At 37.8% G+C, this 27,416-nt stretch overlaps 1 protein-coding gene across 3 annotated transcripts in view; it reads left to right on the top strand.

Moving 5' to 3' along the window:
• gpm6ab (glycoprotein M6Ab) overlaps positions 1-26,367 on the top strand; it is an 82,902-nt gene extending 56,535 nt beyond the window's left edge. For 2 of the 3 annotated variants that reach the window (XM_057330770.1, XM_057330768.1), the window contains exons 2-7: positions 15,964-16,156; positions 20,399-20,555; positions 21,063-21,216; positions 21,298-21,374; positions 21,678-21,743; positions 24,262-26,367. In XM_057330770.1, coding sequence (XP_057186753.1) covers positions 15,964-16,156; positions 20,399-20,555; positions 21,063-21,216; positions 21,298-21,374; positions 21,678-21,743; positions 24,262-24,414 — 800 coding nt within the window. In that variant the 3' untranslated portion in view covers positions 24,415-26,367. The other variant, XM_057330771.1, reaches the window with a different exon arrangement.
• Positions 26,368-27,416: the final 1,049 nt, after the last annotated feature.

Here is a 27,416-nt window from a genome sequence, read left to right as displayed (position 1 = left end):
TCCGATTTTCTATCCACAAACTATAATTGACAGTATACTGTATATAGAACCATATTAACTTTTCTTCAATACACATTTTTTTTTATTTTCATTGAATAAATGATTGAAAATTACAATTTCCCCAAATTTCCCTAAATGCAGTTCTCCAAGCTGCATTAAATTACAGAATCTTCTCTTTCCCAAACAACTCTTAAATTGAATAACTCTGTGACTGAAAAGAAGTACAAATAATAAAATATAACTAAACATGTCACTTAATTTACCTTTTTCATGTTTGTACTCATCTCACAAAAGTCTAAGATAACAATAAAATACTTCAACTTTATTCTCGTCTGTTTCCGTTTATGAAAATAACATTGCTTTATTTCATTTTTTCTGAAATGTAAAATAAATTGTCTTTATCTTGTGTCTGTAGGATTAAAAGAAGTGGGTTGATTTTTGCTGCAACTTCAATAAAAAAGTAAAAAAATCTTATGAGTGAATTCTACTCTAAAGATGTAAATGTATTTGCAGTTTTTTTGTGTTAGTAAAGAGCTCAATCAGATATATATCACATATATTGGTTGATTTATTCATTTATATTTTGGATTTTTAAAAACAAGTAGAAGTCGTGTTGAATGTCATTTTACCTAGGTGAAATGACCACAGTTTTAACGTAAGACAAGGAACCAGGTTGAATGGAATTTACGTTTGTTTTACACAGAGTGAACGACTTCAACATGAGTTTAGCATGTGTCAGAGTTTAGCATGATGCTAATAGCATCACTATTAGCATACATACCCCATGTAGACGGAGCAGCGAGAGATGAACTACAGTGCACCTTTTTGTCTGTACAGTACATGGTGCGTGTGCACGCGCGTGCAGTCAGCGGATATGAGAGATGCGCGTCAGTCAGCAGAGACTCGCGGTCCGGTGGACCCACATGCGAGTATAAACGAGCCGTGAAAGACAGGCTGAGCGCGCGCACGTTTACATGTTTACTTGCGGCCTTGAGTGTACTGACGGCTGTGACGTTCTTGCCCGCATCACGGGAAACATAAGATCGGCTTGGAATCGGCGAGACGTGAGACAGACCGGCCGGTGTTCCCCCTATGTTTCCTCCTATTAGAGTTGTTCCTCATAGCGCCCGCTACGCAAACAGCGTGTAGAGGGCGGGCGCGTGCACGTTCCACTGGTGATTTTCAATTATTTGTTGAAAATACCAGATATTCTCATACCATGAATTATATATATTTTCACATTTCCTGTTTTGTATGACTTCTAGCCATTCTTTGGTCTGTTCAGTTTGTTTTAAAATGTATTTTGTAGAACAACGCAAAATGTTGAAAAGCAATATAAAATACGTTTAAATAAATAAGGATGAATTTAAATACATTGTAAAATGGTTAGTTATGTGTATGGTAATTGAAAATCATCAGTGGAACGTGCACGCGCCCGCCCTCTACACGCTGTTTGCGTAGCGGGCGCTATGAGGAACAACGCTGAGGAAACATAGATTTTTAGATTTTAGATTTAGATTCAATTTATTGTCATTGCACATGTACAAGGCAACGAAATGTGACCTCTGCATTTAACCCATCCAGAGAGTAGTGAACACACGTACCCCCGGAGCAGTGGGCAGCTATCACTACAGCGCCCGGGGAGCAAGTAGGGGTAAGGTGCCTTGCTCAAGGGCACCTCAGTTGTTACCCGCCGGCCCTGGGAATCGAACCGGCAACCTTCTGGTCATGAGTCCGCCTCTCTAACCATTAGGCCACAACTGCCCCTATAGGGGAACAGACTTCGACAAAACACCGGTCACCGGTCAGGCCGATCATACGAAAAACCGACCGATTCCGATCTCTTGCCGGTCAATCGGTGCACCTCTAGTTTTAACGAGATAATATGTCGTTAAAACGAGATAATTTTCTTGTCTATATGGCACATTTTTCCCGTTTTAACGAAATGCTATATCATTTTAAACAATATATTTTTCTCACTTAGGTTTTCATTAATAGATAATTCAAAAGGAATTGCATAAATCCGATAAATGAATTCAGTTTTTTGACGAGATGTCTATTAGAGTCTAGACTGGAGTTTAATAAGATAAAACAATTAAAACTGTATCCATTTATTTGTTTCCATTTTATTTATTCGCTTGTCCAGCACGCACGTTCTCTGTTCTGAAAAGAGCCACACTCTGGCATCATTAAAACATTAACGGTTATTTCGTTTTACCTCAGTGCATGATATTACTTAAGCGGTTTATTAAGTGCTGTGCTAAGTTTTATTAATCGTCATATTTTATACATTTAATAGAAAATTATTTAAATTATGCATAAAATTGAATCTTTAATGCACAGGTTAAATCACAAATTAATTTAATCCTCCATGCGAGGGACGATGTGTTTAAATACAATTATAAAAACTATTTTAACTGTTTGGTTGAATATGGTCCGTTCCATTTACGTCTTCAGGAGGAAATCATCAAGACCCAGCAATGTCCAAATCATCCCGACGAATATGGGAATCACAAAGTTAAATCGCTGGAACGTTATTTGGTACGTCGTGGCAACTAATATGGTCCGGTCGTCACTGTGGTAGCTGAGCGCCATTAGTGGCATTATTCCTTGTTGATGAACTAGACCGTTATGGGAAGCTTCGTTGATATAAACTACTACATCTGAAATGTATTCAGGCTGGATTTGTTGTCAGTCAAACATTTATTAAATATTCTGGATCCGTAAATCGCTGTCTTGATTTTGGCTACACTGTAAAAAAGAAATCCCGTAAAAAACGGATAAAGTACTGGCAGAAACTTACCAGTACGTTTTTCCTTTATTTTATGGACATTTCCATTAAAATGCAATTTAATGCAGTGCAAAATGTAAAATACAGGTTAAACAACTGTAAAAATGAATACAGAAAATTCCTTCATATTAATACAGTAGGCCTATATTGTGCCCTATTTTTACAGATTTTTTAGAGGGTACCGTACAGCGGGCCGTGGTTCGAAAACATGACATTTTACCTATGTCCATCTAGAAAACATGTCGCTTTCACGTAATAGGTTAATGTGTAATTACTATGAGAGGTCATATTGTCCCTTTATAACAAGAAAATTATTTCGTTTTAACGACATATCTCGTTTTAACGACATAATATCTCGTTAAAACGACATATTATCTCGTTTTAACGACATAATTGAGTGGAAAAAATAAAATGTAAGTGGCAGCAATAAGCCACCACAGAAATGCCACTGAAAGAGAGAAAAATGCTAAAGATGTTTAATATACAGCAAGGAAAGAAGTACATTTCTTTTTAACATTTGTTATCAATTTGTTATATTTCTATTTCAAAATACTAGTTAGGGGTTTAGCACATCTGCAGTAATAGTACAATAATAGTGGTTAGTGTAGTATTTTTAAAAAAATATTGACCACTTATTAAAAAACACTCAAATGAAAGACACTGACTAATAAAAGACAAAGAAATGTATATATGTTCAATTTATTTATCAGGATGATCACCCAGAGATGTTCCAACATGTTTTCGAGGGGTCTCAACATGGAACAATATGGTAAAAAGAAAATAACATTTTAATTAAATCGACAAACAAACAACACAAAATCATTAGTTAATGAAAACATTACACAACAAACGGTCCAAAATGGATCAGTAAATATAATACCCATACAGCACAGTAGTAATGTTAGTAGGGTGCATATTATATTTGCTTTTAATGCTCGCTCAGGTTAGATAAACAATCAAAATATGTATAATAATACATGGAAAAAACTGTAAACTCTTTTCTTCTATTATTTGGCAAAAAGGTAACTACAGCATTATGAGAGAATATGGGTTTTATTAGAAAAACTCACAGTAAAGAAAGCATACACTGGCTAGTTTAATTTGTTATTAATATTTGTTGATCCACTCGTGTAGCTTTTGCCAAGCTTCCATAAGATTTTCCCAAAGCTGAGTTTCAGTGTAGGCCAAGTACAACTATACAACATGAATGAAATGTTTTAAAACATCATTAATAATATACACTGCCCATCCAAAAAAAGTCACACACACTAATATTTCCTTGGACCGCCTTTAGCTTTGATTACGGCACGCATTCGCCGTGGCATTGTTTCAATAAGCTTCTGCAATGTCACAACATTTATTGTCCTCCGGAGTTGCATTGATTTTTCACCATCATCTTGTATTGATAATGGGAGAGTCGGACCACAGTGCAAAGTCTTCTCCAGCACATCCCAAAGATTCTCAATGGGTTAAGGTCTGGACCTGATGTCTCATGCTCCCTGAACAACTCTTTCACAATTTGAGCCATATGAATCCTGGCAATGTCTTGGAAATGCCTATGCCATCAGGGAAGAAAAAAATCCATTGATGGAATAACCTGGTCATTCAGTATATTCAGGTAGTCAGCTGACCTCATTCTTTGGGCACATAACGTTGCTGAACCTAGACCTGACCAACTGCAGCAACCCCAGATCATAGCACTGCCCAGGTGGTGACTTATTTTTGGATGGGCAGTGTATGAAAATAATTAAAAGAACATAGTGTCTATTTACGCTGAGTACAAATAGCCCGCCTTGTTGGCAGAGACTATTTACACTAGCTCCTCCCACCAATATGTGATTGGAATAGAGAAAGTGTAAGATTGACGCCATTTCAAACAGCAACTCGACTGGCATGAAGTGTGAAGTCTGTAAAGCGCGGCATGGGAGACTGGGGTTCTAATTCTGCTGAAAACCTTCTTTAACCTTTTTTATTACTTTACAGATCATAAAGGCGTTTGTTTACAATAAAATTGATTTAAGACTTAAAATTCATTTTTATTCATAAACTTTAGGTTTAGGGGAAGATTAGGGGTAGGTATAGGGCTTTAATATCTCAATAAGTTGCCATCATTTTAATAATTTGTATAAATATAATGATTTACTGTCTGTTATTATTGCATAATGTTTAATGCACAACAATACTGAGATGCAAATAGTAACGTTATCGGCCACTATTTATAAGTAAAAAGCATCTAACTACTATTTCTGCTTAACCCAAAGAAAACAGGCCCTACAGCTATTTTTGGTTAGTGTATATAGCATATCGCTTAGAAATGCTGCTATTTTCACTTCGTGTAAACAGAACTTACTACTATTTAAACTTAGTGTAAATAGCATCTGTCGGTATTTTCACGTAGTGTAAATAGCATCAATAACATCAACAGAGGTCAGTTTAGTAGAGCGGTTTGTGACCCAACGTCTTCTGAGTCACACTGATGCCTGTGACAGCTGGCCTGTCATCTCCACTGAATGAGAAAACAATGTTCAGCTCATCTGCCCTTAAAGCAGCAGTAAATATCTCCCAATTCACTTAGTATACTTGTAAACATGAGTAAATTGCCTGTGAAGTATAGTCATCATCAGAGTTTATGGCTTGTTATATCAGAACATTTAGTCTCTGTAAGTTGTTGACTACTGTTTGTCAAGCACTCCTCTGAAACTCGGGTCATAAAATTCAATACCTGTCATAGTGTTTATAATGCATGCAATTAAAGGAGGTTCATCCAGGAACTGGCCGATAGTAAATTTTGCAAGAGCTGCTCTTATACAAATGCATTTCTGCCCCCGGTCAACAGCAGCTTGTTAAATATATTTCATTAATTCATGTAATCTCAGAGAACGGCTGTATTCAACCTTCACTTATGAAGCTATCCAATTAACGACTTTGGTGTGAAACTGAGAAGCACAAGAAGCAATCAACACAAAGACTTCATGCTAATTCACAGGTTTTAATGAAAGCCTGCCATTTTTGGCTGTCCTTGCCTGTCAACCCAAAAAGAATGATGGGGCATATTAAGAGAATCTCAGGGTCTCGTTTTGCTTGCTGGTCTCACTGTAGCACAACCTTGATATTATTTCCATTGACAATACTTTACAAGCAGGTCTACCAGCAGACGTGTCTTTAGTACTCACAGACCACGTTTACACAATAAATAACGGAAAAGTTTTTCATTTGCATTTTTTAAAAATGTTTCATGTACACACGGCAGCATTGTCAAAACGATGTGCATTTACACAGATCTGTGTAAAACGGATAAAAACGTTGCATTATGCATGCCAGGCCATTGGATGGCGATGTTGCTTTGTAAAGAAAAACAAAGTGTCTGCGCACATACACAGTTATAAGCCAAAAGTGCTTTTAAATACCCTTGGTCGACGTGTGTTTAAAGTCCGGCGAATGTAAATAATGTGTCTCAGCTGGTCTTAGTGGTGCAGTAAAACCACTTTTTGCTAGAGAAACGTTAAAACATATGTCGAGTAGCTCAAGCACACAGTACTGGAGGCTGCCATATTGTTTTGGGTATACTCGTGCGACTAAACACTTGGTCGCAGATTAAATGTGGCCTTTGATAAGCTTGGTAAATTTGAATTTCACGTTTTAATTTTATTTCAGTTTTTTTTGTGGTGATTAAAGGCAAGGCATTTGGCAGTAAGTGCAAACATTCACACAGTGCACACAGATCACACGTGCACAGGCTGCTTAGGCCTCCAATTTCTTTCTTTTAAGATCAAATTAATTCAGACGAATTCAAATTACAAACATTACTTAAACATGTTTGTAAGAGTCTGTATTGTGATTCAAGACCGCAAGAGAGTGCCGGGTAATTGGAAAGTTGTTGTTGACGTTCAGTCTAATGTGACTTAATTATTATTTCTATGTTGTTGAATTTTATCTCATGTCTTCAAATTAAATTAAATGAATTTCATTACAAACATTACAAGTAAATTCTATGATTGTGGGCTTGGAATGGGGTGACATTGCCAACCTTAATCACAGTTCTTTCATGTTTTTCACGCTGAGTGGATTTAGGGTGTTTGACTGACAGTTTAGTCACAAGCTCTTTTTCGTTAAACCTTCGCAAAACCCACAGACGTTAAGGGTGACTAATAGTAATGATTTATGACAAAAGGCAAACATATGGAGTAGGTTGTCGCCTGACAGAGATGATTTGCATTATACATTTATGTTATGATAATTATAAAATAATTCTAATTAGGATGGTTAAGGGGGATGGTGGTTTTACAGAGGGGATGCTTTTTGACATCATCTTCAACAAGGAGGATACCGTCCTCTCACATCCCCCGTGAAATCAAGCCCTGTGTACAATTATGTTTTGAAACATAAAAATGAATTGTGTGTAAAATGACAGCTTATGTTTTCCTGATATGGCAGCAATAAACAAATGTAGAGAGGGTAAGCTGGGTGAACACTAGAGGAATATCCCAGACCATTTCTATGTATAAACACATTCCTAGGCCTCTGTGGATTTAGCTATCAGATGATGGAGTATAAACTCCAGCAGGGAGGTAATGAGTGTCAGCTGGGCGTCACACCAGCCTCGTTTCCTCCTCCCACGGCTCTGTCACGCCTCCCTCGTCACATATAATACACAGTTAATTCTATTAATTCAGTTGATTGCCTCTTTAATGGCCTCTACCAATGTGATTCAAGAGATTCCCCAGTGTGATTCCCACCATTCCAGGGCAGCCCCGTGTGCCTGATTTACTGTAGTAGTAATAGTGCAATGGAAAGACTTTATAGTAGATAAACACTGGCAGGTCCCTAATGACTTTTGAGTGGTGTTTCTGATTTCTGATGTGTGGTTAGGACAGAGCTTACTATTGGACAGGGATTTCTTCTTCCGCTGTGTGAGATGTTGTTATGGGGCAGCCCTCACTGCCAGCCATAATTATAGCCAAAAATAAATTTATATAAATTGGAGATGCCCGTGTCCATAACTCTATAATCACTATACACACACTATACTATAATCTCTAAACAAGCTGCCCAGGTGTTCCGGATCCGTGTGGCTAATAGAAATGCCATCGGTGTTCTTAATCCAAAAAGAATTCTTTCGAACCGGTCAGTGCTAATTGAGCAAATGCAATCCAGTGCAATCTGTCAAACACACACAGCTCAAAGTAAAAGATAAATCATGATTATGGGAGTTAAATTATAAATGATCTATGTCAAATGGCTCGTATGAAAATGTAGTAGATGGCAGTTATGATGTGCCGTGCACAGGTTCTCACTTACACAGATGTGATGCTCAGCTACTCCTTCTGTTTCTGGTTGATCTGCGGTCACTCAGCGTGCCATTAGTAGCACACTGGGAGCTGCTTCATATTCCAGTCAGGCCAGCAGCTGACTGCAGCTAACAGAAATGCTCGGAGCTCTGCATCTGAACGATGGTGGTGGGTGCTCTCTCATGTTTTTTTATTTGAATGTACTTGTCGACATTTGTGCATAAAGACGTTTGTTTGGACCTGATGTTTTGTGGGCTAAAAAAGAGAAGGGTAGATATATTCTGTCTGCTGTGACTAGAGGTACTTTGTCAATGGCAGGAGTGCTGTTGTGATTCATTAGTGGATAAGTCCATTTACACTACTTCATCGCCACATATGCTCCTCCTCAGCTGAAGCGACACATGGCCGTTTGGAATGTATAATAATTGTTTTTGTAATTATTTAATATTCTTTATTATATGACATTATGATAGGTGACTTTTTAATAATTTGTGTACTATACTATGGTGTTTTAAGAAGCTATTTAAATCTACTAATTTACCTAAGGCCTAGTCCTGGCTTAAACTAAGTCCTGTCTGGGAAACCAGGCCATAGTTGCAATTATTGCAAGTATGCTTCATTACACAGTCAATAATAAAGGTCTGTTGGTTTTTCCTCAGAAGCCATGGGTTTGTTTTCATCCAAATATTCTAACTATATGGGCCAAGTATTCCAAGATTCTTACACCGTGTCTGAACCGATGCGCTGCATCCAGTGTGTACAAAATGTAAAATTATAATCAGTTCTAATGTGTTCTATTGTCTCTTGTCCGGTGTAGACACGGTGTTATGCTTTGGAATGTTGGCTGAAGGTGCAGGATGCTTTTCCAATGCCAAAGTTGTCAGATAAAAAGTAGAGAGATGCCAGCTGTAAGTTTCCACATCTGCCCAGTTGTTATCGGGATAAATGTGACCCACTCACTACACCGACAATGGATTAAACACATTGGACAGAGAGGGAATATGACAGGTGTTCAGTTGTAAAGCTACATTACTCTAGCAGTGCTGCATGTGGATAAACCGACGTGTCATCTGGAATGAAACTTGACTACATACCTGTACACACCATATGATTTTAATTTCATTTTGGCTAGTGTTTATCATTAACTATAAAATACTGTATGTCCATAAAATTTTGACAACTTCTTAAAATTCATGAACAGTTTCACCCAGCATATTTATTGAAGAAAGTCTCTATGAGAAAAGGGAGGTGGTTATCATTTTAATGGGCCGTGATTCAGAGCTTCTGGGCCGGTGGACAAGCAAGCAGAAAGCATAGCTAGCTGATATACTACTGAGCGCTGGGAGCTATTCATCTGCGTGAGAGACGAGCTGCTTTATACCTGCTATAAAATATATTCTTACTATCTCTCAGCCTTAATACAGTCAGTATCTGAAGAGTTCTTGTTTTCCTCCATTAGTGTTCCCTTGAAAGTGCCATCTAATTATACAATGTCTGTATTAGTGCTTCATTTGTTATTTGAAATGTAATTGTAATGAGTTAGGAGCTATAATGAATTTGAGCTTTTGTTTTGAGCTTTCTGTTAGTGTCACATCATTTCGTGGAGTGACTGGCTCATCTTTAGGTCTGTTTTTGTAGATTTGTTATGATTTTCTTTGGGTTTTAATAATTCTGTTATGATGCTGGGCAGACACAGTCTTGCTCAATTGATCTCACTACAAATAATCAGTATTATTGTTTTCCAGTAAAATATATAAACACCCTTAAACCAAGACAAAGTTACATGAGAATTGCATACACTGCTCCAACAAACCCCGTCAAATTTGTTCAGTGTGTAACCCTTTGTGGTTTGGTGTTTGTTGGATCAGTGTGAATTTGATATAACAGGGCCCGTATTTATCAAGCTTCTTAAAGTGCCATTTTAGTCTTAAGTTTGGAAGTAGGAGTACATTTCATGAATTCTCAGCACTTAAGTATAAAAGCAAGTTATCAAATTTCTTAAAGCTATAAGAATCACTCTTACTCTCCCAATTATTTAAGACAGCTGGAGAGGTCTCTCAAGTGCTTGGGAGTTGCCACTAGGGGCTTGTGATGTTGTGAGGAGACAGAGATGTGGTGGACAGAGGGGTTGGCCAATGGAACCGTTTCCACATACACGCATACATTCGGTACTCCCCTGCATAGACGTAATGGCACTTTTTTAAAGTATGAATTTGCGAAAGGCATTTATTAATGAAACAACATCTACACATCTTTTTTCATAATCAAATTTATACATTTAACAAACTTTTTTGTGCACAAGATAAAAGGCACGCAGTCCGTACATGTGCTCATTCGAGTTATGCTCTATGGATCATCAGTACTGTTGCGCGTTGTCGTTATGCTGTATTGTTCTCAATGGTATGTGTGATTTCACAAACAAGAAAAGTTTTATACCGAAAACTTTTCTTCTGTCATCATTTACTCTCCCAGAAGTTGTTCCAAACCTATATCAATTTTCTTATTGTGCTGAACACAAAGATAGATCTGGGGCACTACTGACTACCATAGCAAGAAGAAAAACTGTCAGGATTTGGCAGAAGAACCCAAGCGCAGGCAGGCAGTGACGGGGTTAACGAAAAACAATACTTAATTTATTAACAAAACACAAAACAACACACCCTCGATGGGGAAAACAGAACAGTGATAATACAAAACAAAAGACTTCCCACGAGGGGGCAAAACAAAAGCAAGAACAGCAAACAAACCAAACTAAAGAACACTAAAACTTACTAACAAAACCGGATCGCAAGGCAAGGCGATGGCAAGAAGCTGCACATAACATAACATACGTATACGCAACGCACATAACACAGTACAATACACGAGCACAGGACAAAGAAACAAGAGGGTATAAATAGAGAAGACAAACGAGGGATAACGAGCAGGGCAGGTGTAGAACATCAAACACTCAGGGAAGGATAACGAGGAAACGAGATGGCGGGAAACAGAGACGAGACACTGGAAAAACACATGCGAGGTAAAAACATAAACATCTCATGGCCTTCCCACATAAAACCCAAGGACTCTGCCCCGATCCCACCACACGACTAGAATTTCATAAACAAGACGGTGGGACCGTAACAAAACTACTATAGTAGTCAATGGTGCCCCAGAACTGATTGGTTTCCTACATTCTTCAAAAAATCTTATTTTGTGTTCAACAGAACAAAGACATGTATCTTTGGAACACCTTTAGGGTGAGTAAATGATGACAGAATTTTTATTTTTGGGTGAACTATCCCTTCAATTCAATTCAATTTTATTTATATAAAATATAAATAAAATTTATATCAGCATAACAGTGATGAATTTATGAACTACTTCACATATAAAATCCAAGATATTAGAGAAAAAATTATAACAATGCAATCAGAAGTGAAACCCGCTGAACAAACTAACTACAGCGCCCTTAAGGAGAAAATGCTATTATTTTATACCGTAGATCAAGATGAGCTGTCTAAAATTATTAGATCATCTAAATCAACAACATGCATACTAGACCCTATACCTACAAATCTACTGAAAGAGATGCTCCCAGAAATTATAGATCCTCTTCTTGGTATTATTAACTCATCTCTGACATTAGGACATGTGCCTAAAGCATATAAGGTGGCTGTTATAAGGCCCCTTGTCAAAAAACCCCAACTCGACCCTAGAGAACTAAGGAACTACAGGCCTATATCGAATCTACCTTTCATATCTAAAATTCTGGAAAAAGTAGTTTCAACTCAATTATGCTCCTTCCTCCAAAGGAATGACATCAATGAAGAATTCCAGTCTGGATTTAGAGCATGTCACAGTACAGAGACTGCTTTGATCAGAGTTACAAATGATCTGCTATTGGCGTCTGACCGAGGTTGTATCTCGTTATTGGTGCTGCTAGACCTTAGTGCTGCATTCGATACCATTGACCACAGCACACTCCTACATAGACTCGAAAATTATGTCGGCATTAAGGGAATAGCTTTGAAATGGTTTAAATCTTATTTATCCGACCGTTTTCAATTTGTAGCAATAAACAATGAGGTGTCACGCAAATCGCAAGTCCAGTACGGTGTACCACAGGGCTCAGTCTTAGGGCCTCTGCTCTTCGCATTATACATGCTACCTCTAGGAGATATAATAAAGCGACACGGAGTTAGCTTTCACTGTTATGCTGATGATACTCAACTTTATATTTCCTCGAAGCCTCATGAAACACAGCAGTTCCATCGAATAATGGAATGCATAGTCGATATAAAAAACTGGATGAGTAACAACTTTTTATTACTGAACTCGGACAAAACGGAAGTGTTACTTATTGGACCGAAAACTGCTATAAGTAACAACCAAGAATACTGTTTAACTATTGACGGATGTTCCATAAAACCCTCGTCGTCAGCAAAGAATCTTGGCGTTCTATTCGATAGTAATCTGTCATTTGAGAGCCACGTCGCCAACACCTGTAAAATTGCGTTTTTCCATCTTAAGAATATATCTAAACTACGTCATATGCTGTCAATCTCAGATGCAGAGAAGTTAATTCATGCATTCATGACATCAAGACTAGATTACTGTAATGCACTGTTAGGTGGTTGCCCTGCAGGCTTATTACAAAAACTCCAATTGGTCCAAAACGCGGCAGCTCGAGTTCTTACACGTACAAAAAAGTATGAACATATTAGCCCGGTTCTGTCAACCTTGCACTGGTTACCTATAAAGCATCGCGTTAACTTTAAAATCTTGCTTATTACCTATAAAGCCTTACATGGTTTAGCTCCTCAGTACTTGAATGAACTCCTTTTGTATTACAGTCCTTCACGTGCATTACGCTCTCAGGCGTCCTGTCAGTTGGTAATACCTAGAATTTCAAAATCAAGTGCAGGTGGTAGATCCTTTTCCTATCTAGCGCCTAAACTTTGGAATAGTCTTCCCTGCACTGTCCGGGAGGCAGACACACTCTGTCAGTTTAAATCTAGACTAAAGACGCATCTTTTTAATCTTGCATACACTACTCTTCCATAATATAAATCTTCAGAGGGTTTAGGCTGCATTAGTTAGATCAACCGGAACCAAAAACACAACTGATGTACTTGTTGCATCAAAGAGTACAGAACAGTACTCTACTCTCAGCCAGTCTTGTCTCATTGTTCCAAGGTTACCACAGCGAGCAGGATGCAGTTCATGGCCTGACCTGATGGTAGAGCGGAGAATGGGAAGTGGGGACCTGACAAGAGCTGAGATGATAGAGCTGGATAAAGAAGGACGCGGTCTCTTGACATGTCTTCACCACAAAACTTCAAATGCTATTAGATTATTAATGATAATCTTAAACTATAATTTATTTTATTATTAAGTTTATTTATTTTATTTAGCCTTGTTGTGCAAGTTCTCTGGAGCTTGTGCAGAGGCAGCAGCTTTTGCCAGAGGGGAACTGGAATCCCCTGGTTGGGCCTGGGTTCTCCTGAGGTTTTTTTTCTCGATTAGAGTTTTGGGTTCCTCGCCACCGTTTGCATACTGTTTTTGCACTATCTGCCTGACCGGGGGGGCTGCTTTAGAATTTTAAAGTTTTACTTAATTAATATTGCATATAGGAATTTATAGTCTGTTATATTTGACCTGTGCTTCTCTCTCCTTTATCCTAAATGTGTGCTCTCACTGAGCGTGTGTGTGTGTGTGTGTACTTGTCTGTGTACGTACGTGTGTGTGTTGTGTGTGTGTGCGTGCGCATCCGTGTGTGTGTGTGTGTCTCTATGTCTATGTGTGTTAGTACGTGTGCATATTGTGTGTGTGGAGTGCTTTGTATGTGGGTATGTCTGTCTTCTGTGTTTTCAACCTTTTCTTGTTTTTGCAGGTACAACTTTAATTATTTTGCTTATAGTCAATATGTCTCATGTACAGCTGCTTTGTAACAATGAAAATTGTAAAAGCGCTATATAAATAATGTTGAGTTGAGTTGAGTTATATAGCGCTTTTCACAATGTGCATTGTTCCAAAGCAGCTTTACAGGAGCAAATAAGAAAAACACAGAAAGGTAAAACACAGCACAGTGCATGGTGTTTATAGACCAAGCAATATCATTATAATAAATAATATCTAATAAATAAATGAATATATAAATAAATGCAGTCTCCCGGTGAGCAAGCCAACACTTAAGATCATTTATATATATAATCACACAATGTTCCTTGTTCTGGGATTTCCGAATCGAATCTATGATCTCAGTGTTGATAGCACAATACACTACAGTTTGAGCTACAGAAATGCCAGCATTATTTTTACTTGCAGGTGCATATGGCAAGAGAGGGATAGACTTGATGAGCCAAGCTTAAGCTTGTGTTTCCCACTGACAGTCTATTCTAGCAAAGTATTGATCTGAAGTCTCATCCCACTCAGATCAAAGCACACAGACTTTGGCTCGCTCTTAAACACTTCCAAGACTCAAGATTGTATCTTAAAGGGATAGTTCACCCAAAAATGAAAATTCTGTCATGAATTACTCACTCTCTAGTTGTTCCAAACCTGTATAAATTTCTTTGTTTGGTTGAACACAGAGAAAGATATTGTGACGAATGCTTGTAACCAAACAGTTCTTGGACCCCATTGACTACCATAGTCATAGTCATATCAAAAGTGCCCCAGAACTGTTTGCTGTCCTACATTCTTCAAAATATCTTCTTTGTGTTCAACAGAAAAAAGTTATTTTTCCTACTATGGTAGTCAACGGTGGCCAAGAATTATAATAAGCATAGCTATAAGCATTTTTCCAAATATCTTTCTCCGTGTTCATCAGAACAAAGAACAGAAAAGCAATGTCGTTACGATGCTGTTTATTGGCATGGAAACCAAATAAAAAGTATTTTTTTTCTAAAATATTGCTTTTCGTAATACTAAAGTTTTGCGAAGCTGCTGTGGTACAATGCACATTGTGAAAGGTGCTATAGAAATACAATTGAACTAAAAACTATACAGTATAGTTTAAACATTTATACTTCTTGAATCTATGCATTGGTGAGGCATATTAGGCATATTACATGCAGTAATATTCTCCTGCTCACCAAAGAATTTTGCTCAGACCTTTTGGCCGTTCTCAAGGTGTAATGAAGGTGTAAGTCTGTTTTCCGTGTGACAGCTGGGCCACTGCTGAAAAACACACATTATCCACACTCCTGTAAACAGCAGGTTTTGGGGCACAGCAACAAGCAGTGAGGAGAATGCAGATACAATGCCATTGCACCAACAGCGACAGCTAAGAGACGCTTAGTTAGAAGATAGGGGCTGTGAATGTTTAGCCTGCTTGAGTTATTCCCCCATCATATAACCCGAGTTCCAAAATAAAGTAATACTTCTTTTCTAAGGTGCAGTTGATTGCTCACATCCTCTGAAGGCCTGATCTGCCATGCTTCCCTAAATGGATCATTGCTACTGTGAGCTGTGGAATATCCGGCACTGGTGCCGCTCTCATTTTGCCATTTTGTCAATATTGTTTGCGTGCCGTCCAGTCGCTTCCATGAATCACGGGCTGTGGCGGTTATGATTGGTAAGGGTGGCGGTCATGATTGGTAAGGGTGACGGTCATCCTCCCTTGTGGGACGTGTTTGAGATGGATGTTGTGTTGGTCCATTCAAATGGAATTTTCTTTACAGTTTTCTTCTTGTTATCACTCTGTATTTAAGTATTAGGTAGTGGGTTGACAGTACTTATCATTTGGCATCTTAAACTGCTTTTTCATAAATTCTATATTAACTTTATACAACTCTGAATGAATTATGTTACTGCTATGACAGGTTTAATTTATAGGGATTCATAAACAGCATTACCGTACCATAAGTTTATGTATTTGACTTTTACTTGTCTTTCCAGGGTGCTCTGAATGCTGCCTTAAATGTCTGAGTGGGATACCCTACGCCTCTCTGATCGCAACCATCCTGCTGTACGCTGGGGTGGCGCTGTTCTGTGGATGTGGTCATGAGGCTCTTTCTGGCACCGTCACCATCCTGCAGACCTACTTTGATGTTGTACGGTCGCCCGTCGATGCCTTGGACGTCTTTACTATGTGAGTCGCACAGTACCAACATGATGTGATAATGTGCATGTACTCAGAGTAAGATTTGTTTATTTCTAACTTATTCTTTATATCATGTTGCATGAATATCTAAATACTCAAAAGTGATAAAAGCATTTAATGCACCCTAATGTGACTCAATATTATTTTGGGATTAGTCATGTGTTGCATTATACATACTGTTGAAGCTATTAAAAAATAGGACCACACGAGTACTCTGTTTTATTATCCCTAACTTACTGTATAGGATAGGGTTATTTATGGATATTTAATGCACCTTTGGCATAGTTTAGCCATGAGGATATTGAGGAGGGTGCAATTCTTTAAGAATACAGTATATGTGCAGATTTCCCTGACACACACAAAAACACTTTTACTGAATTTTCTGAGCTGCCATGTTAGGTTTTGGCACCTGTCCTGTTTAGAGAATTAAGCATTGTGAAATGGCACCAGATCATCAACGCACACCTGCTCACCGGATCTTCACTGGTGGGAGACAGAGCGGGATGGATGAAGAGAAAGAGAGAATTGAGTGGGTGGCTGAAAGAATCAGTGTTTGGCCACAGTTTTTCAGCTTTTCATTTTGTCTTGACGTTATTTGATTGCTTTATCACACCCAGTACACTTTAAAGGCTTTAACGCCAGAAAATCAGGCTGTTGCGTAATGAGAGTTTTAATCTGGGAGTGTTTTAGATACAGTATGGGCACTTTCGGAGGTGTGGACTTCTTCTCCTCCCCTAAAATACACTGTTTTATTTTTATGCCCACTCACGATAATTCAACAGTGGAATTTCTAAAAATTATCTAAAAACATGTTTCGGGTTTAGGCTAATAGTCTTATTATGTAACATTTTGGGATAAAATGGCAGAATTCTTTGTTTTGCCAAGGAATAATTGCATAACTAGCATTTTATGTTCCCTGAATATGTAAAACAATGTTTGCACGCCAATATTGATGGTTAAGAGACTGCTACAGCTTCAGCTAAGCCAACAACAATTAAAGTGGATGTAACACACGCAGTTTCTGCCAATCTCATATTAATCTTGAGTACCTTCGAAGAGTAGTACTTCATACTTCGTATCTTCGAAGAGCCTTTAGTTTGATCATATTTATAAAAGACAGATACAGCTGTACGATTATTTCCGAAAAAAGGTGACCATCTGAACGCGTTGGGGTGGCATAAATAAAGCATGCGCACACAATACATCATCACATTATCCCTGCATTCACAATAAGTTCATGCGGTGTACCTTATGCACGTACGCGCCGATTGGCAACAAAACACAGACATATCACTCAGTTTCACTTACCGTGTGTGGTTCATGTCCGGTATCTGGGATCCTAGCGCTGGGACTGCTCCATCTATCAGTTTCAAACGATCTCCAATTCCAGCGTTATGTCCACCATTTATGTTACATTCCTCACTGAAATGAAGTGAACACACAAACACAGCTGAACTTCGCGAACGAAGGAGTACATTGATGGGCGTGCTCTTTAATCTCGCTCTCGCTGGTTGATGCGTGGGCGTGCTTTTCCGGTAGAATTGTCCAATTAGGGACTAATAAAAGTTGTTACGAAACAGAATTTCATGTTCGAAAAAAACTTTCCGAAACCCAAATGCTGGGGGAGTGTATCGAGCACAGAAATACTACGTCATACATCCAACTCGTTTTTTGACAAGTTGACCAAGTCAAGCATGAGAAGCCAGCACGTTTAACATTGTAAAGAAGTCAGAATGCATAAAACACTGTGGTACCCCTCCTTTAAATCACAATAAATACTGATCTGGGCCCGTAATTATCAAGCTTCTGAGAATTACTCACAAGAACACTGCTAAAAATTGACTTAAGAGTAAAACAATTCTTGGCTCAAAGCTGCACTTAAAAGTTAGTTATTAAGCGGCTCAGTCGTAATTTAAGTGAAGTGTAGGATTAAATCTTAAATGCCAGGTTTAGGGGTGATTTACGACACGTTGCTGTGCCGCAAACGGGATTTTGGATGACGACATTGGCATGGACCAATCACTGAATAGATTAGATGAATGGTGAAATTCCTAAAATATTCAACACACATGACAATAAAGACTTTTCAAGAGAATACATTATGATATAGACATTGGAAATAAAAGATAAACGGAGCAAACACGTTTCCACCATTTCTTAATTACCCATTTTAAACCGGTGCTGAAATGTGTTTTGCTTTAGTCAAGTATTTTTGCTTTAAATACAATGTTATTTTCGGTATAAATCTTTTCTTGCATCTCACATACCATTGAGAACACTACGGCATAATGATTACGCGCAGAAATAATGCAAATTCATTGCAATAGAGCATAACAAGATGATCCATAGCAATGCAGCATAACGAGAACGCGCAACAGTACTGATGAGCATAACTAGAATGCGTGCCTTTTATCTTGCGCACAAAGAAGTTTGTTAAATGTATACATTTGATTATGGAAAAAGATGTGTAGATGTTGTTTCATTAATAAATGCCTTTCGCAAATTCATACTTTAAAAAAGTGCCACCAGCAATTACGTCTATGCAGGGGAGTACCGAATTTATGCGTGTATCTGGAAACGGTTCCATTGGCCAACCCCTCTGTCCACCACATGTCTCTGTCTCCTCAGCGCCATTACAAGCCCCTAGTGGCAACTCCTAAGCACTTGAAAGACCTCTCGAGCTGTCTTAGATAATTGGGAGAGTAGTGATTCTTAGCTTTAAGAAATGTGATAACTTGCTTTTATACTTAAAGGCGCAGTTCTTAATTAACAGCGGCCACTAGCGTTGTATTATAGATTTTCCACGAATCGCTCAGTCCAAACACGACGGTGGCCACCACAGTACAAAAAGATGTCGTTCTCATGTTGACGCAGGGAAGAGATTTTGCGGGCATTAGAAAGACTGTAGAAAGAGCTATGACTTATGTATTACATAAAATAAAAGGTTTGTGGATTTTACGTTTAAAAAGAAGGATAAAAGTCAGGCAGGAGCAAGGACCTGCGTTAATATTATAAAGACTTTCCAGAGGAGACACGTTAGGACCCGCGGTACTGAGGCTTTTAGCAGATATACTCACAGATATCTATGGAGATACTTTCCAGCAGAGAGAGACGTTGGAGAGAAAGATTGTCTAAAAATCACCTCGATGAGGATGCTTTGATTCGGATCAGTACGTGAGCAACATACTAACGTACCAAGATATGTTGTTGTTGTAATATTAGCTGTGTGACGGAGCAGTTTTGAGCGTCATTGTTTATCTGGAACCGCTTTAATATTGTACTCGTCCAGATACTGGAGAGAGCGAGAGCGCGTTGGAGCTGAAACTGGAGAGCGAGCGAGAGCGCGTTTTACTCTTTTACTCAATGATGAATAAACTGTCAGTTAATCCGCACTGGAGAGCACGATCTGTACGGTTCACAGATCTTCCCGCGATCCGTTTCATCACGATACCGCAGCGGAGAGGAAACACGCGTTGTAGAGTTGTTTGTCCGTTTAGGGCTGCTGTACAAAACATGGCGGTGAATTGAATGTATGTAGGCCCGCTCTTATGTAGATATAAACAGCTTATTCTAAGGTATTACAAACATAATGGTTCATTACGTAAGGTCTTTATACACCTCTGAAGAAATAGTTTTGTATATTATAATATATTGTATTTCTGTGAATAGATCCTCCTAAAAATGCCGTATTGTTCCTATAAGTTTGGAAGTATAAGTACATTTCATGAATTCTTAGCACTTAAGACTAAAATGGCGCTTTGAGAAGCTTGATAAATACGGGCCCTGGTTTATTTCATTCTTGCCCGGTTTCACAGACAAGGATTAAGACTAGTCCCAGACTAAAATAAACGTTTGAGCTGTCTTAACTGAAAAATATTTCCCTGACCTATCTGAAAATATGTAATTTCCACTGTTTTGTCTCAAGATGCACACCAGTCATATTTTTATCAAAGGCATTTTAATAAAAGCGACTTAAATATCCTAATTTAACTAAGGCATACCTGTCTTAAGCTAAGCCTTGTCTGTGAAACTGGGCATCTGTGTTAGTTTAATATCAATAATGTATTTTATTATAAAAAGTGTGGATCAGCGCTATGAGTAACACCATAACGTCAGAAGTGGCAAAAATAAGTGACGTAGGCATGGTACTAAGTTTTAATGTGATCTTCATGTAACAAGAAGAACAATAAATAATAGATAAATGTAATAATAATAGATTTTTTATTTCAGGATTGACATCTTAAAGTATGTGATCTATGGAGTTGCAGCAGCCTTCTTTGTTTATGGTATTCTGCTGATGGTCGAGGGTTTTTTCACAACTGGGGCTATCCGGGACCTCTATGGAGACTTTAAGATCACCACCTGTGGGCGCTGTGTCAGCTCTTGGGTGAGACCAACCATCCATCTAAAAGAATTAGCTTTAACACATTTGGTAACACTTTTAGAGTAATATTGCATTAACATTAGTAAATGCATTAACTAACATGAACTAACAATGAGCAAATGTTTTCAAAATGTCTTTGTTAATGTTAGTTAATGTCAATACAATTATTCATGTTAGTTCAATGTGAATTAAAAAAACAAATTTGTAAATGCTGAAATTAACATGACCTAAGTTTAATAAATGCTGTTAATAAATCTTGTAAATTAGCTTTATGTCGTATATTTTAAAATGAACATTTATGTTCAGTGTTTATGAAAATACCCCTTGATTTTGAATTGCATCCAATTTGCTTCCTTAATTCAAATCAAGGAATTCAATTGCACATTAACATTCAGTTTAAATGGTAAATCTGAAATGAAGGATAACAGACGGTAAGTAAATTGAGTAATCAAAGATGATAGTCATTACCTTTTTTATTTGATATTATATCTTACTCTTTCTCTCCCTCAGTTCATCATGCTTACCTATATCTTCCTGTTGGCTTGGCTGGGCATCACAGCCTTCACCTCTCTTCCAGTATTCGTGTATTTCAACATTTGGAACACCTGTCAGAATGTGACATTCCTAGGGAACACTGATATGTGCTTTGATCTGCGTCAGTTTGGTGTGTAGCTCTCTTCCTCTAGATTAATAACAGTGATAAAGTTTCCAGTGAATAAATCCAGATCTCACTGTTCAATTTCAGGAATTGTGTCTATCAATGAGGAGAAAAAAATCTGCACAAAGGATGATAACTTCATCAAGATGTGTGAATCTAATGAGGTCAGTTGGCAGTTCTGAAGCTTCACCGGTGATCTTAACTCAATTTAAAATCCTTGTTCTAAATTTAGCCTGCCATCTCGTACAATATCGTTTGAGATAACAGTTATTTATCAAATCAATGTAGCAATCATTCTGTGTTTCCATGCTGCATTGAACCATATGAAATCATAAAATCAAGAAAAGATTATTGTAGAGGTCTAGATGTTGATATTTTGAAAACACTATATTGACTGAATTATTCTTGTCAAAGAGAAACATCCGCGTTTTCTTCTCCCGAGCATCTTTTTTTGTCTCTTCCTCCAGCTGGACCTGACATTCCACTTGTTCGTTTGTGCACTTGCGGGGGCTGGAGCAGCCGTTATCGCCATGGTGAGCATTCCCACTGCTTCCTTTATGTTTTCTTTTTCTTTTATCATTTATTGCTTTTATTATTGCCTTGATTTTGAATTTCCATTTTAGACATGGGGATGGATTTAAGTGTGGCATCAATCCTGTGGCTTTGGTAACAGGTTACAGTATTTTACATGAAACCTAAAGAGTATGCTATAGAAATCAGAGGCTCTGTTTAGACAATATATTGCAAATCATTTCTGTCTTGAATGGAATATACATTCAAGGCCTCTTGTAAAATAGCAAGCTAGCTAAGAGGAAAGGGTAGAAAGGGAAGAGAAATGCTCATCATTGAAAATGCAGGAGGTGTTGTTGCCATGGAAACAGAAGAGAAGAGGGAAGGAAGGAAGGAGTGTAGCTTGTTTGGATCAGCGATAAGTGATTGTGAGACACCATTTTCTGTGAGGCAGCTTTTTCCACCTCTTGGTCCTTTTTATGGGTTGATATAAGGGCTTATGTTAAAGGTAAATTAAAATGCATTAAAATTACATTGATGCAGTTTAAACCCTTAGTCGGAAGTAGTGTTTTGCTCTGTATTGTGCATTTTCTTCTGTATAAGCTTCAATGCATTGTGTGCGTGTTTGTGTGAAAAGCACAATGCATTTATTTTCTAGCAAGGCAAAAGACTGGCCTTATTTGTATGAGTTAATTACATTCCACGTGGTTCACAAATTATAAAACAACTTGGACATTAAATACTCACGAACAATGGGGCCGCTGAATCCGATTATCATTTTTGCTCTTTTGATTATATAATTACATCATAGCTTGTGGAGAACATTGCTGCATACTTGCAGTTTTGCTGAATTGTGAAGCAATCACGCCACCCACTGGTGAACAGAGGAATTACAGCAATAGTAATCGGAGCATCCCAGCCCATTGACAGTCCTGTAACACTGCAGGAGCCATTTTTGTCATGAAAATGCATTAAAGATTGTATCATTATAGCGACTATCTAGTTGAGCAATATTTCAGCAGTTGTTTAAATCAATGTGTATTTCTAATACGTGCAACATCTGTTCACACTTAAATGAGTCATAAAAAGAATTTTGAATGAAACATATTTATAATTTGGTTACAAAGTATGGTCACTGCTAATGCCATCGCTAGTGGTTTTTAGCAGTCTTCGTAAAGTAAAGTAAATCTTTGACCTACAATATGTTTTTTTTATCTAATGGAATGTAAAAAAATAACGTTTAAATAAATAAATATTTAACCATGAATATTTTCAGAACATTGTGAGAACACTGAATTTACATATTGAATTTATCTGTAATTTACACAGTAAAACCATAGGTATAGCTTGACATTTACTCTGGAAAAATAATTAATGTGGCTTAGTAAATATCACAAAAACACAGTTATATTAACTCAATAAAATCTTTTAAAATCATTTAACTGATTTTTCAGTATGACATATTACAAAAATTGATTAAAAATCCAACAGTTCATTTTCTCTAAAATTGACATACATTATTTAAGTTAGGAAGGTTTTGGCAGGACCCCACCACGGACCCCTGCAACCTACACCCATGAGTAAAACTCATTCAGTAAATTACAGAAAAATGATTTTAGAATTGTGCAAGTTTTATCATTGTAGCCTCTATAAAGGTCAGAGCAACTGCACTGTAGCCTCTAAATGTGTATTTCTGGGCATAATTTCTAAAGTAACTAAAGTAACTGTCCTTCTATACTTAATTATTAAGAACAGTGACATTTGTTTGAAAAGCTATTATTGCAATTTTTATGTTAATGTTTTTTACCCTGAAACTAAATATGCATCAATATCATAATTTTTATAGCCAATGTGGCTTTCTAAAACAGATACAGAACAGAAACAGAAAAGGAGAAAAAACATGTAATCGCCTCATATACGGAGTCATATATCTTCTTGAATGATCTGAAAAACTTGTTAACGGTTGTACAGTGTCAGCTAGTAACCCTTTTCCGTTCTCTTTTTTTGCTGTACAATGATATGGCTACTGTAATAGGTGATGGCCGTATCTGTCCTCATCCATAACCACGTCACTCTGACGTCTAAGAACACAGGGAGGTACTGCACGCGCTTCTGAAGCGGCTCCGGTGTGGGACGGCCCTCTCCACCTCCCGACACGCACTCTACTGTACATTTACCGAGGGCCCCACAACCACCCCCCACAACTGCGACTTTTTATAACTACGTTCCTAAATCAGCTTCATTAAAATCACTCCCAAGCCTTTTGTGACTTTAAGTTCTTCTCCTTCCACTACCTCCCCTCAGCTACGTTGAGCCTTACGACAAGTTAACCCTCCAGTCTTTTAACACGTATAAACACAAAGCAAAAAATAAACTAACCTGGCTTATATTCAGCTGGAGCCGTTCACCACATTGACCGACAGGGGACATAACTGAGCCACTTTCTATGACTAAATTCCCCCCTAAGTCTTCTCCAGCGTATTCTTTTTTTGATTTAAGATGACTAATACCAACCCTCCCCTCTAACCACTGTTGCTGTAGGTTCACTACCTGATGGTGCTGTCGGCTAACTGGGCTTACGTGAAGGACGCCTGCAGGATGCAGAAATACGAAGACATCAAGTCCAAGGAGGAACAGGAGCTTCACGATATCCACTCCACTCGCTCTAAAGAGCGTCTGAACGCGTACACATAAAGCATGCGGTCCGGCGCACGCATACACATATAAATATGTATACACACACAAACAAGCATGTCCTTTCCCTCCCTGAAGACACACGTATAAACTAAACTATGTCTGATATCATCGGTTTCCAGGGGTAAGGGATGGCCGGGTGGTGGGGTTGGGATGGGGTGGGGAAGTAAATAACACTTGCTACGTACGGGTGTGACATAGAATGTTGGTCAGGGAGCACGCTTATCGTCTCCATGGCAACGTCTCTGACTACCCATGATCCTCTAGCATTTAGATTTCGTTTCTTCATTCTCGTTGCATTGTCCTGTTCCATTTCTCCTCTACCTCCCTGTTCCACCTTTGTGTTTAAGACAGCACACCTTGATAGCACACAAAGTTCTCTTTTTTAACATCCCATTGGGATTGATTGGGTTTTTGGGTTCAGCCAAAGGGATTACAGCACACTTTTTTGTATTTACATCTCTCGAGTTCACCCTAAACGGTTAGTCGTGGTTTAGATTCACCGATTTTTTTGACTCTTAAAAACAAAATGTGACCAAACTTGTAATTTATGATTTACAGGTTAAGCTGCCAGACTTAAAGCGGCAACAGCACAAAAAATGTACAGATTCTTTTTCAATTTCTCTATCAGTTTTGGAGTGCCAGGAATTCAAAAATGACCTTAAAGTGACTTTTACTGCTATACTGTAGCTTGGCCTAACCGTTTACACTAGCTGTGCTCAGTATTAATGAAAGGTGTGACATTGGTGCTCAGTAACCTCTTGTTAAGCTTTGATGAAAGGGAAGATATCGGAAAGAAAGGCCAAGAAATCGTCTCAAACCAGCTCGAGCAGTCACGTAAGATTTGCCTTGGGAGACTCTGTGGCTATTTGTTTTCACTCATCCATTGCAAGCCATACTGTCACATGCAAATAACATTTTCAGGTGTTTTATTGCTTAGTTTAAGCTTAAACTTTTTAAATGCAATTAACGCAAATGTTTCTTTTGTCATTTCTCTGAACTGTACATATATCTATAAATGTATACATATTTCATGTCGGTTTTTAAAACACGTCAGTGATGGGTGATGTTATAAACATGCTTGTTTGTACCTGAAGGAAAACTAGATCGCAACGACTCTGCCAAACACTGAGGAATGTTTAATATGACTTTTGATTTAGAAAAAGAACAAGAAAGATGCCTAGGCATGCATTACTCCAATATGGACCAAATTCTGTGTTTTGGCTTTGTCTTGCCTACTTCAGTTGCCCTAGTTTTGCAGTAACGTGTCTGTTTTTGGACAGTTGTGCTTTTGGTCAGTGTCTCATAAACAAACAAACAAACAACAAAAAAAGCTAGTTTTTGTGCACTTATGGGCCATCGTGAGCTTTTGGCGCAAGTGAATTTGGAATTGGTACATTCGGAGTCGCTGTACCCTTGCTAGTCATGCAGCTTTTTATAAACCACAAAAGAAACTTGTATTAGGAGAAACGTAATTCTAGTTGTTACTTGTGGCATGGTTATGCATCTAACTCGAAAGAAAAGAAAACTAAACTAAAAAAAGATCCTATATTTTGATTTCCATTTTTACACTTCTGACTGTCTTGCTGGGGTCAACTCTATTTTTTTCTAAATGTGCAGTATTACAGTTGCTACGCTAACAATATTAAGCTAAATATCTTATTAGATTGTAGTGTTTGAGTTTTGTCCTTTATAGTTAGTGATGATTTTCCAAACCACGTCTTAAACCTATACTTGTTATGATGTTGCGTATTCAGTATTACCCTGAAATTGCTTTCAGCTCTATACATGTACTAGCTTTTTGTATTTTCACTGCGAATGCTTGTAGCAGGCAGTAAAATTAACTGGTTTTGTACATACATGTGCCAACATCTTGACAGTGGCTTTTTCTTTTTGAACTGTAGAGACAAACTTGCTTGCGTAAATAAAGACACTTGTGTACTTGTTAATATCTTTCTGTTGTATTGTTCATGTTTATTATGTGTGGGTTGTGTATGTTCTTAATTTTCCAAGTTGTGTCAGTGCCTTTCTGTTAAAAGCATTGTGAATATACTGTATTCCCCAGTATTACCATGGGGCTGTAAGGCTATCAGTGGCATTTCCCATGAATGTAAGTATTATGTAAAGACAACACAAGGAAATGCTCAAATATGAACTGATGCATATTTACAGGAAACCCCCAAGTCTGTGAGGAATTTACAGGAAACCCCCAAGTCTGTGAGGAGGCATGAAAACAGGCAAGTACATTCAAAACCATCCAACTGTAAATGGTTGGCTCTTCAATTGTTATGAAACCTTAATTATTTTTCAGTTCTTCAACAGAACTGAAAATTCTTCAAATTTTGCCTAGAGGATGTTTTCCCCAGTTGTGTTACATTTAAGTGGCAACTTAAAAGACATTAAATACATGAATATGGCTAAGTACATTAAGAACAGAACTGTAAAATTAATATGATGATTGAATTGGGTCAATTACATGAAAAAATCAATATGTCAGGCTAAGGTTGTTTGGTGTCAGATTTTATCTGAATCCATAATGGAGAAATTTGTGAGATTTTTGGGGTCTTTTTCTGAGAAGAAATATCTGAGACACTGAATACTTCACCGAAAAATAAAAATGCTGTTATCATTTACTCACACTTGTATGTTTTCTTTGTTTGTTTGTTTGTTTCTTCCGCAGAACACAAAAGAAGATGTTTTGAAGAATGTTGTGAACCGGCACCCATTCACTTGCATTGGTTTTGTGTCAACAGAAGTGAATGGGTTGGGTTCGGTTACCAACTTTCTTCAAAATATCTTCTTTTGTGTTCTGTGGAAGTAAGAAAGTCATAAAGATTTAAAATGACAAGACGGTGAGTAAATAATGACGGAATTTTTGGGTGAACTATCACTTTAAGCAAAATTCCCATTTGCTTTTAATTTGATCTCATTGACGTCTTGGAGAAATAACTGAGATATTAATGAGATACCATCTGTGATTTTTCTTATGGAAAGCCAATTTA

Source organism: Triplophysa rosa, linkage group LG4, assembly GCF_024868665.1.
Source record: "Triplophysa rosa linkage group LG4, Trosa_1v2, whole genome shotgun sequence".
NCBI classification, from domain to species: domain Eukaryota; kingdom Metazoa; phylum Chordata; class Actinopteri; order Cypriniformes; family Nemacheilidae; genus Triplophysa; species Triplophysa rosa.
This window is presented reverse-complemented; position numbering and strand designations above follow the sequence as displayed.